This window comes from Pan troglodytes, chromosome 7, assembly GCF_028858775.2.
Source record: "Pan troglodytes isolate AG18354 chromosome 7, NHGRI_mPanTro3-v2.0_pri, whole genome shotgun sequence".
In the NCBI taxonomy this organism is placed as follows: domain Eukaryota; kingdom Metazoa; phylum Chordata; class Mammalia; order Primates; family Hominidae; genus Pan; species Pan troglodytes.
In genome coordinates, this window is record NC_072405.2 from 48,032,297 (window position 1) to 48,051,006 (window position 18,710).

Genomic DNA, 18,710 nt, shown 5'->3' on the forward strand with positions numbered 1-18,710 from the left:
TGGCTCACTCCTGTAATCCCAGCACTTTGGGAGGCCAAGGTGGGCGGATCACGAGGTCAGGAGATCGAGACCATCCTGGCTAACACATTGAAACCCCATCTCTACTAAAAATACAAAAAATTAGCTGGGCATGGTGGTGGGTGCCTGTAGTCCCAGCTACTTGGGAGGCTGAGGCAGTAGAATGGCGTGAACCTGGGAGGTGGAGCTTGCAGTGAGCGGAGATCATGCCACTGCACTCCAGCCTGGGCGACAGAGCGAGACTCCGTCTAAAAAAAAAAAAAAGTATGCAATGTAATAGTTTTAGTAAGATCACAGAATTATGCAACCATCACCATAATCAATTTTTGAACATTTCATCACCCAAAAAAGAAGCTCCAGAAACATTAGTAATCACTCCCCATTGTTTTCTCCTACTTTCCTTTACTTCACCTTTACTTCACCTTTACTTCTCCTTTACTTCACCAGCCCCAGGCAATCACTTATCTACCTTCTAGCTCTATATATTTGTTTATTCTGAACCTCAAAAGACAAGAAAAGCAAGAATAGAAAACAAGGGATTACTGTAAACTAAAAAGCTTTGATATAGCAAAAGAAACAATCAATAGAGTGAAGAGACAACCTATATAATAGGAAATATTTGCAAATTATACATCAGGTAAGGGGTTAATATCCAAAATTTGTAGGTGACTAAACTCAATAACAAGAAAACAAATAATATTATTTTGAAATGGGCAAAGGACCTGAATTGACATTTCTCAAAAGAAGCCATCCAAATGGCCAAGAATTGTATGAAAAAATGGTCAGCATCACTATCATCAGGGAAATGCCAGTGAAAATCACATGCAATGTAATGTCACTGCACACCTGTAGAATGGATCCTTTATTGACAAAAAAGTGCACAATTAAACATTTATGCTAAGAGATTTTTTCATACAAATTCTTAGAATTAGAAAATTTAGCAAAAGATACTTGAGCTCTGAAAAATTAATTAATACCATATGTACGATAATGGTTAGAAAGCTGAAAAGTGTTAAAGGAAGTGACACATCCAAGTCTCAATCACTTACTGGCTGTGTTTCAAAACAATTCTAATTTTCTTAACAGTAAAATAGGTAAAATTATACCTAACTTGTGAGTATGCTGTGAGACTTTATGAGATATTTTATAAGGCGTTTAACCATGATACATAAAACTTGTTTTTTACATTTTTTGTTATTATGAGTAAGGTACAGGTAAGTTATGTTGTTGAAATATAGATTTGTGCCTTAAGCAACTGTGTATATTGTGATGCCATTACTTGATATCCAGAATGTAGAAGGCAAAATATATGTCTTTATTCTCAAACAATAGGATAAAAGAGGAAAGCAAAATATTTCATTGGCTTGTTTCCTATACAGTTTGTATCAAATACAGTTATAAGATACATCATGAAGTTCTACATATGAAAACCAATCCATGTAATAGAATGAAAGAAAAAAACCACATGGTCATCCTAAGTGAAGGAGAATAAGCATTTGATAAAATTCAGTATATTTAATGATAAAAAAGCCTCAAGAAGCTAGGAATAGAGGGAAACTATCACAAAATAGTTAAAAGTATATATGATAAACCCACAATGAATATCATATGTAATGGTGAGAGTGAAAACATTTACTCCAAGATCAGGAACAAGGTAATGATGTCCACTTTCACTGCTTCTATTCAACACAGTACTGGAAGATCTACTTAGAGCAATTAAGCAAGACAAAAAGCATCCAAACTGGAAAGACAAAGTAAAATCTCTGTTCTCAGTGGTAGAATCTTATCTATAGAGAACACTACACACAAATACACACACATCCACACACACACACACACACACCATGCTATAACTAATAAATTCAGCGCAGTAGCAGGATACCAAATCAACACCCAAAAATTAGTTGCTTTTTCCCAGGCATGTGGTTCACATTTGTGATCTCAGCTACTTGGGAGGCTGAGGCAGGAGGATTGCTTGAGGGAAGAAGTTCAAGACCAACCTGGGCAAAATAGCAAGAAGTCATCTCTAAAATAAATTTTTTAAAAAATTAACTGGCCCTGATGGCACACTTGTAGCTGAAAGGATTGCTTAACCCCAGGAGTTCAGGCCGCAGTGACTTGTGATCATACCACTGCACTCCAGCCTAGGTGACAAAGCAAGACCTCATCTTGGAAAACAAAAGGAAAAAACTGTTGCATTTATTTACACTAACAATAAACAATCTAAAAGGGAAATTAAAAATTAAATATACAATAGCATTAAATAGAATGAAATAATTACAAATAAATTTAACCAAAGAGCTGCTGAAAGATATGTACAATGAAATCTACAAAATATTGTTTAAAGAAAGTAAAGACATAAGAAAATGGAAAGTTATCCCATGTGCATGGATTAGAAGACTTTATATTTAAGATGCCAGTATTATGTAAATTGATCAGATTCAATGCAATTCCAAACAGAATCCTAATTGCTTTCATGCAGGAATAGAAAAACCTATTCTAAAATTTATATGGAATCTCAAAGGATTCTGACTAGCCAAAATAGTTCTGAAAAAGAACAAAGTTGGAGGACTCACACTTTCTCATTTTAAAATTACCTAAAAATCTACAGAAATTAATACAGCTGGATGTAAAGACAGATATATAGACCAAAGTAACAGACTAGAAAGACCAGAAACAAACCTGCAGGAATATAATTAAATGATCTTTAATAAAGTACCCAAGACAAATAGGGAAAGGGCAGTCTTTTAAACAAATCATGTTGGGAAAACTAGATTTCCACAAGCAAAAGGATAAAGTTGGACCCTTACCTAAGGCCACATACAAAAATTAACTCAAACTATATCAAAGACTTACATGTAAGGGTTAAAACTATAGAAGCCTTAGAAAAAAATATAGGCCAAAAGCTTCATGATGTGTAATTTGGGAATAATTTATTGGAGATGATATCAAAGGTACAAATAACAGAAGAAAAAAATAGACAAATCAGACCTTACAAAAATTAAAAACTTTTAAGCAAAAAAAAAAAAAAAATAGTAAAAAGGCAACCAACAGAATGAGAGAAAATATTTATAAATCACAACTTATAATGGATTAATATCCAGAATAGATATACAACTTCTAAAATTCAGCAACTTCTAAAACTCAAAGCAAAAAAACAGTTCAAAAGGACTTGAATAGACATTTTTCCAAAGAAGACAAACAAATGGCCAAATAAGCACATGAAAAGATGTTTAACTCCAGATACATTAAACAAAAAAATACAGAATCCTGAAAATAGCAAAAGACAAATAACTTTGTCACATACAAACAATGCTGAATAAGAATAATAGTTGATTTATCATTAGAAACCATGGAGGCCACAAGAGAGTAAGATGAAATAGTCAAAGTTCTGAAGGAAAGAAATGATCAATCAATAATTCTATATTGAGCAAAACCATCCCTCAAAAATGAAGAAGAAATTAAGACATTCTCAGACAGACAAAAACTGAGAGAATTTGGCACTAGCAGACCTACCCTATAAAAGAACTCAATCCATATGAACAAAAATTAGGCACCATTAAGGGTAACTATGAAGGTAAATATAAAAGACAATATAAGTTTATTTTGGTTGTAATTTTCATATCCTATCTTATTCAAAAGACAGCTACATATAGCAATAACTATGAATCTAATGTGATGGGTACACAATAGTAAGTATGTAATTTGTGACAATAAGACAAAGTATACTGGAGCAGAGGACAGAGCTACATATAAGCTAAGCCTGTATACTATTGAAATTAAATTGGCATTACTTCAAACTACATTGTTATAAATTAAGATATTAATGTAAACCTCAGACCAGTCACTAAGGAGACAATTCAAAAATATATGTTAAAGAAGATAAAATTAAAATAGTAACTCAAAAATATCCATTTAACTCAAAGAAAGCAGTAATGGAGGGAAAAAAGGAAGAGAAAAGACATAAGACACAGAGAAAACCCAGGGTCCTTTCCAAGATGGCCGAATAGGAACAACTCTGGTCTGCAGCTCCCAGTGTGATGGATGCAGAAGACAGGTGATTTCTGCATTTCCAACTAAGGTACCTGGTTCATCTCACTGGGACTGGTTGGAGAGTGGGTGCAGTCCACAGAGGGTGGGCTGAAGCAGGGCAGGGCATCGCCTCACCTAGGAAGCACAAGGGGTTAGGGGATTTTTCCTTTCCTAGCCAAGGCAAGCCATGACATACTGTACCTGGAAAAACGGGACAGTCTCACCCAAATACTGTGCTTTCCCATGGTCTTAGCAACTGGCAGACCAGGAGATTCTTTCCCATGCCTGGCTCGGCAGGTCCCACACCTACGGAGCCTTGCTCACTGCTAGCGCAGCAGTCTGAGATCAACCTACGAGGCTGCAGCCTACACCTACAAAGAAACATAGACTCCTAGACAATAATAGTGGAAAAATTCAACACTCCACAAACAGCATTAGGCAGATCATCAAAGCAGAAAATTAATAGATATTCAGGACCTGAACTCAACATTGGACCAAATGTATCTGTTAGACATCTACAGAACTCTCCACCAGAAAATAACAGAATATACATTCTTCTCATTGCCACATGGCACATACTCTGAAGTCAACCACGTAATTGGACATAAAGCAATTCTTAGCAAATGCAAAAAAAAAAAACCAAATTATACCAAACACACTCTCAGACCACAGTGCAATAAAAATATAAGTCAAGACTAAGAAAATCACTCAAAACCATGCAATTACATGAAAATTAAACATGCTCATGAATGACATTTGGGTAAATAATAAAATTAAGGCAGAAATCAAGAAGTTCTTTGAAACAAATGAGAACAAAGATACAGTGATACGGTTTGGCTGTGCCCCACCCAAATCTTGAATTGTAGCTCCCATAATTCCCAAGCATCATGAGAGGCACCTGGTGAGAGGTAATTGAATCATGGGGGTGGGTATTTCTTGTGCTGTTCTCATGATAGTGAATAAGTCTCACAAGATCTGATGGTTTTATAAAGAGCAGTTCCCCTCCACATGCTCTTTCTTGCCTGCTGCCATGTAAGATATGGCTTTGCTCCTCTTTTGCCTTCTGCCATGATTTTGAGGCTTCCCCAGCCACGTGGAACTGTGAGTCCATTAAACCTCTTTTTCTTTATAAATTACTCAGTCTTCGGTATGTCTTTATTAGCAGCATGAGAACAGACTAATACAGTAAATTGGTACCAGTAGAGAGGGGTGCTGCTGTAAAGATACCCAAAAATGTGAAAGCGTCTTTGGAACTGGGTAACAGGCAGAGGTTGGAACAGTTTGGAGGGCTCAGAAGAAAAGAGGAAAATGTGGGAGAGTCTGGAACTTTCTAGAGACTTGTTGAATGACTGATGAAAATGCTGATAGTGATATGAACAATGAAGTTCAGGTTGATGTGGTCCCAGATGGAGATGAGGAACTTGATGGGAACTGGAGAAAAGGTGACTCTGTGCTTTAGCAAAGAGACTGGTGGCTTTTTGCCCTTGCCCTAGAGATATGTGAAATTTTGAACTTGAGAGAGATGATTTGGAGTATCTGGTGGAAGAAATTTCTAAGCAGCAATGGACTCAAGAGAAAGTAGAGCATAAAAGTTTGAAAATTTTGCAGCTTAATGATGTAATAGAAAAAGAAAAACCCATTTTCTGGGAAAAAGAAAATCAAGCCTGCTGCAGAAATTTGCACAAGTAATGAGAAGCTGAATGTTAATCATGAAGACAATGGGGAAAATGTCTCCAGGCTATGTCAGAGAACTTCTTGGCAGAGTTAGTCAGAGGGTTGTTGTAGTGTAGTTCAGAAAAGTAAATCTCATGTAAGGTGTCTTTGTTTTGTGTTGCTATAAAGGAATATGTGCGACTAGGTACTTTTTTTTTTTTATTATGAAAAGGTTTATTCTGCTCACAATTCTGTTGGATGCAAGATTGATCTCTGGTGAAATCCTCAGGTGCTTCCACTCATGGTGGAAGGTAAATGGGAACAGGCACGTGCAAAGCTCACATGGTGAGAGAGGAAGCGAGACGTAGGGGGAGGTGCCAGGCTCTTATTAACAACCGGCTCTTATAGGAACTAATAAGAGAGAACACACCCGTTACCATGAGGATGGCAGCCAGTAATTCATGAGGGATCTGCCCCCATGACCCAAACACCTCCCATTAGGACCCACTTCTAATACTGGAAATCAAATTTCAACATGACGTTTTGGGTGGACAAACATCCAAACTATAGTATTAGGTCTTAATGTCAATCAATATAACTTACACTTTAAAAGACTACTTTTTTGCAAATAGATTATAGATAGGCAAGGGGAAAAGTGGATGAAACAAGTATGGGGGCTGTAACAATAGTCAAGAAGAGTAACGACGGTGGTTCAAACTAGGAATGGTAAGTGTAGTCAAAGTTTGAATATTTTTTGAAAGTAAACCAATGGAGATAATTGACAAATTGAATGATTACTGTGACATCATTACTTTATAATCCAACAGTTTCACTTCTAGGTAAATATCCAAGAGAAATAGAAACATATGTCCACAAAAAACTGGTACATTAGAGTTCATAGCAGCATTATTCATAATAGAGAAAAAGTGGAAAGAGTCCAAATGTCTGTCAACTGATATATAACAAATAAAAATATAATAATGAATGGATGAAATGTACTTTATTTACAAAATGTGGTGTAACAATGAAATGCTGCATTTTTGGCCAGGTGTGGTGGCTCACACCTGTAATCCCAGCACTTTGGGAGGCTGAGGTGGGTGGATCACCTGAGGTCAGGAGTTTGAAACCAGCCTAGTCAGCATGGTAAACCCCCTCTCTACTAAAAATACAAAAATTAGCCAGGCGTGGTGAGGGGTGCCTGTAATCCCTGCTACTTGGGGGGCTGAGGCAGGAGAATTACTTGAACCTGGGAGACAGAGGTTGCAGTGAGCTGAGATCATGTCACTGCACTCCAGCCTGGGGAAAAGAACAAGACTCTGTATCAAAAAAAAAAAAAAAAAAAAAAAAAAAAAAAAAAAAAAGAAAAGAAAAAAGAAAGAAAGAAAGAAAGAAAAATAAAAATAAAAAGAAAAGAAATGTTGCATTGTCATTTTGACACTGTAACAGCACATTGGAGGATTTGCAACAGAAGCCATGTGACTCATAATGCCAAAAACGTTTATTATCTGGCTCTTTACAGAAAAAAAATGTATGCTAACCACTGGACTAAATACAAGTTATGTGATAACTGATTGAATTAGAAAGCAAGGCCCATATGTATGCCTCTATGATAAGCCTCTTTTAAATATAAAAATTTAGATAGGTCAAAAGTAAAAAGACAAATGTATCAGGCAAACACTAATTAAAGTAGGTCCAGGTACTTATCCTAATTTCAGATAAAATAGATATTCCAACAGACAGTTTTCAGAGAAAAAGGAGACATTACAAATTATAAGGGGAAAATTCTCCAAGAAGACATAACAATACTAAATGTGTATGCTTGACAGAAAACTGACAGATCTGAAAAGAGAAACAGACACGTCCTCAATTATAGTTGTAGATTTCATTATTCCTCTTTCAATATCTGTTAGGAGTGCTGAGAAGAAAATCAGTAAAGATATAGATGATGTGAAGAAAGCCATCAAGCGAATTGATCTAATTGGCATTCAGACACCCAGCATCCGGATACACAATCTTCTCAAGTGCACATGGACCATTCACCAAGATAGATCATATTTTGGACCATAAAATAAATAATTACTACTTTGGAAATTTTCTTGCTGCTTTAACTGCACTGTAAGAAAGTTGCAGAAGAACAATGATCGCAAGTAATTTATAATTAAAAGTTCCTAACCAGTGATGAGAAAGTCAGTGGCGGATTATACAGGGAGGGTAGATTTATTTTACAAATAAACTGGGAGAAGTCTATTCTTATATCTGTGGATGCCTGAATGTTTGGCTGTGACTCTTGACTTAAGTGAGAGAAGGAATATGTATAATTTGCTGTTTAAGGTATAATTCCCTGAAAACCTCCAGGACCAATTGACTTACCTGGAAAACCTGGTTATACAACCTGGATTTTCATTCTATACATAAATGCATAATCTCTCTCATTTCATGAAGAGATTAAGCCATGAGTCTCTGTGTACAGATATTAATAAGAACCCCAGGGACTTTGCACGTGGATGTTTATTGGATCCCTGGGGCTCACCAGCACTCTCTCTTGTGACACCAAATCCTTCATCTTTGAATAGAACATTTAATATGAGTATGCTCTACTGAGGCTTTGAGTCCCATCAAATATCCAATCTTAAATATCTTTATATGGGCCGAATCTGTAAATTATGTTCTCATCTTGAAACATATGAGCCTGAGAGAGATTCTGATACAGATTTTATATTTCAAATGTATTGTAAATTTATAGTGTTCCTTGCTGAGGCAATTACTAATCATATTAAATTATTCCATGTTCTAGTGTTGTTTAGCCTTTATTATCTCTAAGTTCTTAAGACTGTGAAAGATTGCTTAGTACCAAATAAATAGGTAGGGAGGTAGAGATATAGATAGATAGATAGATAGATAGATAGATAGAGATGGTAGATTTAGATAAATACATTATAACTGACACAAAAGTTTCTGAGAAAGGAAGTTTACTTCATACTTCACTTTGCATCTAATGAAGCAGTGCATTTAAAAAGAAAATGAGAATTAAAACTCTGACCACAACCATTTCCTTAATTAAAGTAATGCTCTCTTATTGCCCCGCTGGAATTCTTTATTGCCTAATGTTTGATATTGAGCAGGGCGTGGACCATTCTAAAAGTTCTCATTTAGTATAGCTGCAAAAATTAGTTAAAGGGTAAACTTTAATCAATGTCCTTCCCCGTCCTCCCATGAAAAGGACAATACATCCCATTCACACATAACACCCATACCAATTATATGTTCGGGTAAAAAGAAAGTAACCATGGTGCAGTCTTTAGAATCAAACTTTACTATCTGTAATTTCACATTTCCACTATGGTATTTCCATTTCACTCACATACATCTTAGGTCCTTCTTGTCTCTCGGAGGGATTACGGTAAATTGAGTTCTTGTAGCTAACAGTTCTAAGATAATTTGCATACCAACTCAGGCCACTTTACTCAAACTATTGATTCTGCCCCAAAAAAGGCTGGACCAACATATTTTGGCCTCCCTGTCAGTCTTTTTCAGATTTATGGCTTTAAATTGGTTATTAAATTCAGCTCATTCTTTAACTATTTTCTGTTCTAAATTACAGTCCTCATGATTAGATTTGAACTCCACTGGGCTAGAATAGATAAATTTCATATGCCATTGGTCTATGAGTTGGGGCTGGGGTTGGAGCAGGTCACTTACCTCTCAAATATTGATAAAGTGCTATCAACTTCTTAGTGGAAACTTCATTTATTTCTTTTTTTTAACCACATATTTAAAAGTAATGAAACAATTTCAATCAGTGGGCCTGTTATTATGTCTACTTTATCTTTTCCTTTTTGTATTAAGTCCACTTTTTTTCAATTGACAGATAAAATTGCATGTACTTACCATGTATAACATAATGTTTGGAAACATGTATACATTGTGGAGTGATTAAATGTAACTAACTGATAACTTCATTATCCCAAATAGTTAACATTATTGTGGTGCAAACACAATCTGCTCTCTGTGCTTTTCAATAATAAAATACACCGTCATTGACTATAGTCAGCACGATAGATCTCTTGAGAATATTCCCCCTATTTAACTGTAAATATGTACCCTTGGACCAACATTTCCCCAAACCCCTTTTGTCTTCTAATCACTTCAGCTTCTGGTAACCATCATTCTACTCTCTACTTCTATGAAATCAGTATTTATAGATCCCACATGAGTGAGATGATGTGATATTTGTCTTTCTGTGGCTTCTTTTACTTAACGTCATGGCCTCTAGTTCATAAATGTTGTAGCAAATGAGATAATTTCCTTTTTATGGCTGAATTGTGTATATATGTACTGTATTTTCTTTATCCATTCATTGGTTGATGGACATTTAGCTTGATTCCATATCTTGACCCTATTGTGTGTGCTGCAGTAAACCAGGCAGTGCAGTCATCTATTCAACATACTGATTTTATTTACTTTGAATACATAACCAGTGGTGGGACTGCTGAGTCATACAGTACTTCTATGTTTAATTTTTTGAGGAACCTCCATACTGTTTTCTATAATGATTGTATTAATTTATATTCCCAACAACAGTGTATAAGTGTTCTGTTTTTTCTGCATCCTCATCTGTACTTGTTATCTTTTATCTTTTGATAACAGCCAATCTAACCTTATATCTTATTGTGGTTTTGATTTACATTTTCTGGTGAGTAGTGATATTGAGCATTTTTTAATTTACCTGTTGGCCATTTGTATGTATTCTTTTGAGAAAGTCTACTCCTTTATTGTGTCCATTGTTTAATCAGGCTATTTGTCTTCTTGGTGTTTGAGTTTGTTAATATTTTGAATATTAACTTATTATCAGATGTATAGTTTGCCAATCTTTTCTCTTTTTCTTTAAGCTGTCACCTCACTCTGTTGAGTCTCATTTGCTGTACAGAAGCTTTTTAGTATGGTGCAATTCTATTTGTCTATTTTTGCATTTGTTGTCTGTACTTTGAGGTCATATTCCAAAAAGTCTTTACCCAGACTAAATGTCCTGGAGCTTTTCCCCTATGTTTTTCTTCCCCTATACTTTTACAATTTCAGGTCTTATATTTAAGTCTTTGATTCATTTTGAGATAATTTATGTATATATTGGATCCTATACATCTAAGATATATAGGATCTAATTTCATTCTTCTGCATATAGGTAACCAGTTTTGTCAACATCATTTGTTGAAGAAACTTTTCCTCGTATGTATTCTTGGTGCTTTTGTCGAAAATCAGTTGGCTGTAAATGCACAGATTTATTTCTTGGCTCTCTATTCTGTTCCATTGGTCTACATGTCTGCTTTTATGCCAGTACGATGGTGTTTGCACATTTTGAAGTTAGGTAGTGTGATTTACTTACAAATTACCCAGCCTCAGCCGGGCGTGGTGGCTCACGCCTGTAATCCCAGCACTTTGGGAGGCCAAGGCGGGCGGATCACCTGAGGTCAGGAGTTCAAGACCAGCCTGGCCAACACGGCGAAACCCCATCTCTATTAAACATACACAAATTATTCGGGCGTAGTGGTGTGCACCTGTAGTCCCAGCTAATCGGGAGACTGAGGCAGGAGAATCGCTTGAACCTGGAAGGCAGAGGCTGCAGTGAGCCAAGATCATGCCATTGCACTCCAGCCTAGGCAACAAGGGTGAAATTCCGTCTCAAAAAAAAAAAAAAAAAAAAAAAAATCCAGCCTCAGGTTTTTCTTTATAGCAATGCAAGAATGGCCTAACACTATCTTTAATTTCTTTTAATAGTAATTTGTCATTTTGTATGTATAGGTGTCATAGTTTTCCTAGAATGGTTATTTCCAAGGATTTAATATGTTTAGTGCTAATGTAAATAATATTCTTTTAAATATTCTAGTGTTTACATTTTTATTTTATAGGTAAATGGGATACTTGTGTATTAAATTCACACCCAATGGATTTTTCAGATTCACTTGATAGTTAAAATATTTTATCTATAGATTATCTTGGATTTTCTGTGTTTATATTATAATAAGATTTTCTTTGTATAAAGATTCCTATTTAAAGTTTATTTTTTACTTTTTTGTAGCCATATTTGCTGACTACTATTTCCACAAAGATATATAAGAATGTTAATAGTGAATTTTCTTAACTTCTTCACAATATTAGGAGGAAAGATTAGAAAATTCAATATTAATTATTTTCATTATATAAATGTTTTGTTGATCCCTTTCATCAGATTAAAAAACTTCAAATCTATTTCTAGTACCTTAAAATCTGTGTGTCTTGTGTGTGTATATGCTTATAAATCAGATAATTGAGTCAAATAGTTTGACTATTTTAGATACCTCATATAAATGGAATCATGCAATATTTGCCTTTTTGTGATTAGCTTATTACACTCAGCATAACGTCCTAAAATTTCACCCATGTTACTGCATATAACAAGATTTCCTTCTTTTTTCAGGCTGAATAATCCTTGTCATGTTTTTTTACTAATTTTTGCTGACCTCATGAAAGGAATCAGTATGTGTAGGACTGAAATAATATCCTTTACTTTGAATGTTTATATACTTGAAAATGTATCTTTTTTCAGCAGCATATGGTGAAAAATTTTTCCAAATTTTAGGATCATTGTCTGTGATTGATTTCAGACCATCACACTATAACATAACACATACCATTGCAATTTGAAATATAACAGTGGGTTTTAATCATAGTACCACCTCATTATATTATGATATTTCCTTATACCATGCCCCTACTGACAGAATTAGTGTCTACTAACCAACAGAAATAGTGTGAGATAACTTTAAAAAAACAGAAATTTGTAATGTAAAACTCATTATCATGCATTTTAAAATAAGTAAATTATCTGTGAAATTATACATATATATCATATTTTCTGGTCAAATTAAAATCACAATATGCAGGTTTGAATCCCAGGAAACCAGGTAATGTACATTCTTTTCTTTCCATTTTTTTGTGTCCATCCATCACAGATAATTACTCTAGAAGACTGAATAAATGAAAAAAAGTCACCGTTATCAACAAGTAAATTGAAATGATAGCTAGTTCAACAAATAGCATGCAAGTAACCTTATTGCAAAGTAGACTTATATCATGCAATTTATTTTTAGCCAACATTTTAAATACACAAATGCTAAAGAAGTAAAATTAACTAGAGAAAATAATTAAAAAATAACACTGTAATAAATTTTTAAGTGGAAAATTTCAATATCATTTATAACTTGATCATGTCTATTATAAATTCTGAAAAATATTATAATTCTGAAAAATAGTCTTCAATTTATTTTTATTATATATAGCTATATGACTGTCACTACTTAATATATATTTATTTAATATATTACGTTCTTTCTCTCTCCTACCCCCAACCCCCCCATCCTTAAAATATTTGGAACTCACTCATGTCCTTTGCAGGGACATGGATGAAGCTGGAAGCCATCATTCTCAACAAACACACACAGGAACATGAAACCAAACACCGCATGTTCTCACTTATAAGTGGGAGCTGAATCATGAAAACACATGGACACAGGGAGGGGAACATCACACACCGGAACCTGTCGGGGGTTGGGGGGCAAGGGGAGGAAGAGCATTGGGACCAATACCTAATGCATGTGGGGCTTAAAACCTAGAGGATGGGTTGATAGGTGCAGCAAACCACCATGGCACATGCATACCTATGTAACAAACCTGCACATTCTGCACCTGTGTCCCAGTACTTAAAGTAAAATAAATTTTAAAAAAATGAAAGAAACTCACAGTGATATCATGGCATCTCTGTTGTCCAGACTACCCTTTAGGTTCACTCTCACTTTCAGGTTGCCTGCATATTAAAAATAAAAATAATATTATACTTTCTTCAAGATGATTTTACAAACCTCTGTATTATCTGTCAGTCTTGAAACCGTTCTGAATTTTTACCTAAGAACTGGGTTCACCCATTATTTGAGAATACCCTATCACTGAGAACATCTCTGCCCTGGTAATCAAGACTAATAATGCACATCTTTGCATCAGTGAATATGAAAAAAAAGCACAGTGATATATGTTTACCCGAAAATAAACTTAGATCATTGTTATATTCATAATATTATTGGTTAAGTATCTTTAAACTTTTTGCCATTCATTTTCAACCCTATTAATTTCTATTCATTTTACTAGCTATGTTTTTTTCCCTGAAGATATTTGATATCAGTTATTCCACAATAGTTATCCAATATAAGAAAACCACTTTAGTATATTTAAATAATGACTAAGTTATTACTAGTTTAGGTGCTGTATATTATTTCAGCAATTTCAAATCAACTTTTAAAATATATTCCATTTTCATTTACATTGTCATTTTAAGTATTTTAATGAAATTCCATTCACTTCAAGTAAAATGAAGGACATAGTTATATAACTCCCAGGGAGAAATCATTTGGTAGCATTTTCCTTGAAAATAAATAAACCAGTTTTAATATTTACTTGTATTTTTATAGCACATATTCAGATATTTTTATTTTTAATAAAAGTTATTTGTTTCATATTTTCTGTAGACTAGCTGTGGCTATCATCTAGATTTTTAAGTTTTTTATTACTTATTAACTTTTAATCTTTTTCTACTTCTAACTGCTGTGTTTCAATTTACATTACTACCAAAAAAAAGCTAAATTACTTTCCTGGGTTTTCCTACTACCTTTCATTAAAATAGCATAAAAATTCACTAAGATATAGAAATATTACAAAGTTATTTAAGTATTATTAAGTTAAAATACATATTTAACAAGATCAAATAATAAAAGAAGATAGATAAACTTTAAAGATAAACTTTAAACTTGAATGGACAGCTAAACTTTAGCTAATCTTGCCCCTAAAAAGTCCAGATTCTTATAAGATTAAAATTGCAATTATTATATGTGTATATATGCATGTGTATGTGTGTGTGTGTGTGTGCGTGTGTGTGTGTATATATATATAATTTTTTCTTTTTTGAGTCTCAGTCTCACTCTGTTGCCTAGGCTAGAGTGCAGTGGCACAATCTCAGCTCACTGCAGCCTCTGCCTCCCAGGCTCAAGTGATTCTCCCACCTCAGCCTCCTGAGTAGCTGGGACTATAGGTGCATGCCACCACGCCTGGCTAATTTTTGTATATTTTTGGAGAGATGAGGTTTCACCATGTTGCCCAGGCTGGTCTTGAACTCCTGGCTTTAAGTGATCCACTCACCTTGGCCTCAGAAAGTGGTGGGATGACAGGCGTGAGCCACCACCCCTGGCCATTAGTTATTAATATATGAGTAATTAAATTCCCATATAAAGACAATAATTGAATTTGAATTATTACTCATTACATCTACCACATTGCTATTTATTGACTATGTTCATAAATTATACAAATAACAAATCTTAAATATGAAATCAATATACTCATCGCTTGAATAGTCCTCAGTTCTCCATTTTTTCCTTTGGAAATGAACTTTCACCGTTATAGCAATCAGTACACAGAAAATAATAAAGAAAGGAATGAATAAGAAAAATGGCCATCTCATTGGTTTGGAATGGTAAATGTTCTCAATGTAGCGCCTTTCTAGGAGAAAAAAAAATCAAAGATTTGAAAGCAAGCACCAGAAATATAGTAAAGATATTTCTGTATTTTACTAAGTCTACCAGAATAAAATCTTTGAATAATTTAATAATTTAAAAATTAACATATTTTCTATGAAATAGATAACTTGAAAATATAAATGCCCAAAGTGACTCTTGTAACTCTTTTTAAAATGGATAGCTATATATGGTGGGCTGATACTTTGTTGAGGATTTTTGTATCTATGTTCATGAAGAATTTTTTTTGTGATTTTCTTCTTTGTTGAGTTCCTTGTTTGAATTTGGCATCAGGATTATGTTTTCCTCATACAATGAGTTGACAGGAACTTCCCCACCACTGTTTTCTGAAAATAATATTGCTTTCTTCCAAGAATTTGGTTCAGTTCACCTGTGAAACCATCTATGCCTATAGTTTTTTGTTGTTGTTTATTTTTGTTGGTGCTGACCTAAAAAATCATAAACCCACAGATTAAGAAGTGTGGTTTCTGACTTTTTGTTTATGCCCTTTGGTTTATAATCCAAATAGTCCTTTTCACATCTGACTACCTTTATCAGCCTGTTTCTTGCCTATAGTTGATTGGGGACCAATGAACGTACATGCTACCTTGATCACTTTCAGTCTGAGCTAATATAATTCCTGTGAATTTCTCATGTATCAAATAAAAACACAATCCATTAAACAAAGGCCACACTCGCAAATCTCTTTGACATAAGCCTTTCTCTGTATTGGATCCTGTGAGGCTGTTATGAAATGACCAGTTTAAAATTCTTAGTAGCCTTATTGTTTGAAAGTTTTTATGATGCATTTACATAAAATACTTAGAAGGCCTTTTGTATAGAAGAAAGAGTCTCTAAGATATATCAACTTAAGTTTTTCTGAGATTTTAACAGAGGTGTTTACAGTCAAAGGCCTTGCTTAATTTTGATTTGAGATAAAATTTTATTGCTCTAATCTCAAATTTGGCCTTTCATTGTTTCTTACTTTAAGAAACTTGGGGAGAATGAAAATTAGTTTTACTTTCAAACCAATAAAATCCTTGCTTGGACCAATGTCCCAGAGTGCCTTATTAACATTTTCTTCCAGCAGTTTCATAGTAGGCATGAGTTCAATTTTCCACATTACCAAAGGCAGCAGTGATGCCAAACAATTTACCACTTCATAATAATGGTTTCACTTTCTGCAACATGTTTTTAAACTGTCCTTGAATTGCTCACCAACTTCAACATGTACTAAGACTTCAGTAGTTTCCTGCCTTTCTGTCTTCCATGCACTATCCAATTTCAAAGCTAAGGTCACATTTTATATTTCTATTACACAACATATTGGGAGCTAAATTTTTTTATTATTTATTGCTGTATAAGAAATTACCTCAAGGCTTAGTAACTTAAAACATTAGATTTTGCTCACAATTTTGTTGGTCATGAATTTGAGGAGGGCTTATTAGATGGTTGTATTTTTGTTTCTGAGTGCAATCAAATTTCAAATATTGCTGATAATTTTCAAGAGGTGAATGAGAGAATGAGATTTCAGGGAATGAGAGAAGTAAGGGCTGCAAAATACCTAGCTAGAGTCTGTAGGAAGACCACGAGAGTCCTAGAATGTTAGTTCTTCACATTTTATTGATCAATCATACCACTAAAACCAACCTGGAAAGGAGTGGTCTCCACTGCTCATTGGGAAATGGCATGTGTGTGCATGAATAGAAACAATTAATTGCAGCCAATGGGAAGATAAGCTAATTGTTGCTAGTAAAATGGAAATAGCTTGAAAATACATTAGTTACAAAGTTTTAAACTTACTAATCTATTACTATATAACATTAAATATAATATTTCCAGATACTGGAATTAATAACTACCTATGACTCAAAATCAGAAAAATGGCTCTACTTGTATGTACATTTAGATTTTTATATCAAAGAAAATCTCCTGGTCCTAAGTATTATTGGAAATGCCAGTTAACTTCTGGCTTTCTCTAAAATTCATCTAGGCTTTTCCTCTGCTTTGATCGATATCACAGGGAACCGCACTGCCCAAGTTCCTTGACCTGCTGTCTTCCAGTCAGTTTTGATCACTGGGAGATATTATTCCCCCTTCCTCTCCAGCATCTCCAACAGTGACTGTATATTCTCTATACCTCCAGCTCATGCTGGACAGTAACTCTCCCTGTGGTTTCAATCCTGCTATACATCCCTGACCATAGTTACATATCATGCTAAATGGCCCAGATTCTGATTCTAGTAATACCACCTCTTTTTGTTGTCCCTACAACCCTAAAAAGTGGTAGTCATTTTCTGGGTTGCCTCACCTTTCTCTGATTAATCTTCTCATCTATGCAATTACCAGACGCCTTACACGGCGTTCTTTCTGTTTGAAAGACTAAAGTGATTTCTGTCTTTATGCCTGGGCTCTGACTGATATATCATATTTATAACATATGCTACATATGTTGTAATATATTACTCTCTGGAAGTGGAAGTAAAACATACACATTCATGTGCAGTTTAATGTCTAAACATAGTCTAGATATAAATTGGTAGACAAAATATTATTTGTTATCAAATTTAATAAATTCAAATTATGTTTTAATTATTTTCTGATTTATTATTAATACTTACCGTGGAGTCTGGCTGGTATAGCTACAGGTGGAAAATTGCCACTGTCAATACTCCCACCAGGCCATAGATCTGATTGAACTGAGCAATCTGGAGGTAAATATGAAGCACTACAGTGACAGTGCTTTTTGTTATTGCATACCTAAAAGAAGGAGAAATATCACCTTATAAGATAAGCAACTAGATTTATATGTGTTCAAGTAGAATTATAAAATAAAATGTAGGTCAGATAAGGCCAATTTTCCTATATGTTTTGGTGTGTGTGTGTGTGTGCGTGTGTGTGTGTGTAGCAATGCATTTAGTTTCCTAAAATTAGGCTCAATGATTTCTATTTTCACCTCACAGTACTGCTACTTACACCTCTATTACTGCATTTGTCAGTAGTACAATCATAACCCAAGTATGAAGAACTCACACATCTTTGATTCCTGCAAACCTAAAAAGGATGAGCAAAAATAAGTTAATTGACATGCCATCGAGAGTTGCCATTTGATTAAAAGCATTCCATACCATACCATATTACCATGGACTAATAAAAAGGGTATTGATTTAGCAACAAGAATTAGTATACTAACAATGAATAGTTAATGTATTGAGCTACTATGTTTCCAGCACTAGATGAGACTCTGATTATCTAGGAGTAAACAAAACAATAACGGCTTCTTCCCTGCTTAGACTGGGATAGCAGGGACAAATATGAAATGAGTAAAACACAAATAAGTACGTAATAAATGCTGTAATGAAAAAATTGATTTATGAAGCGTAAAATACAGGAAATGTGTCAAATATTCGAGAA

General features: G+C 34.4%; 1 protein-coding gene across 1 annotated transcript in view; it reads right to left on the minus strand.

Moving 5' to 3' along the window:
* Positions 1–12,376: 12,376 nt before the first annotated feature.
* Positions 12,377–18,710, minus strand: part of ADAM2 (ADAM metallopeptidase domain 2) — a 94,244-nt gene continuing 87,910 nt past the window's right edge. Inside the window, exons 17-21 of the mRNA XM_519722.8 lie at positions 18,273–18,350; positions 17,918–18,056; positions 15,123–15,282; positions 13,477–13,540; positions 12,377–12,706 (exon numbers count right to left, since the gene is read on the minus strand). Of these exons, the coding sequence (XP_519722.5) occupies positions 13,507–13,540; positions 15,123–15,282; positions 17,918–18,056; positions 18,273–18,350 (411 nt within the window). The 3' untranslated portion in view covers positions 12,377–12,706; positions 13,477–13,506. The remainder of the gene's footprint in view (positions 12,707–13,476; positions 13,541–15,122; positions 15,283–17,917; positions 18,057–18,272; positions 18,351–18,710) is intronic.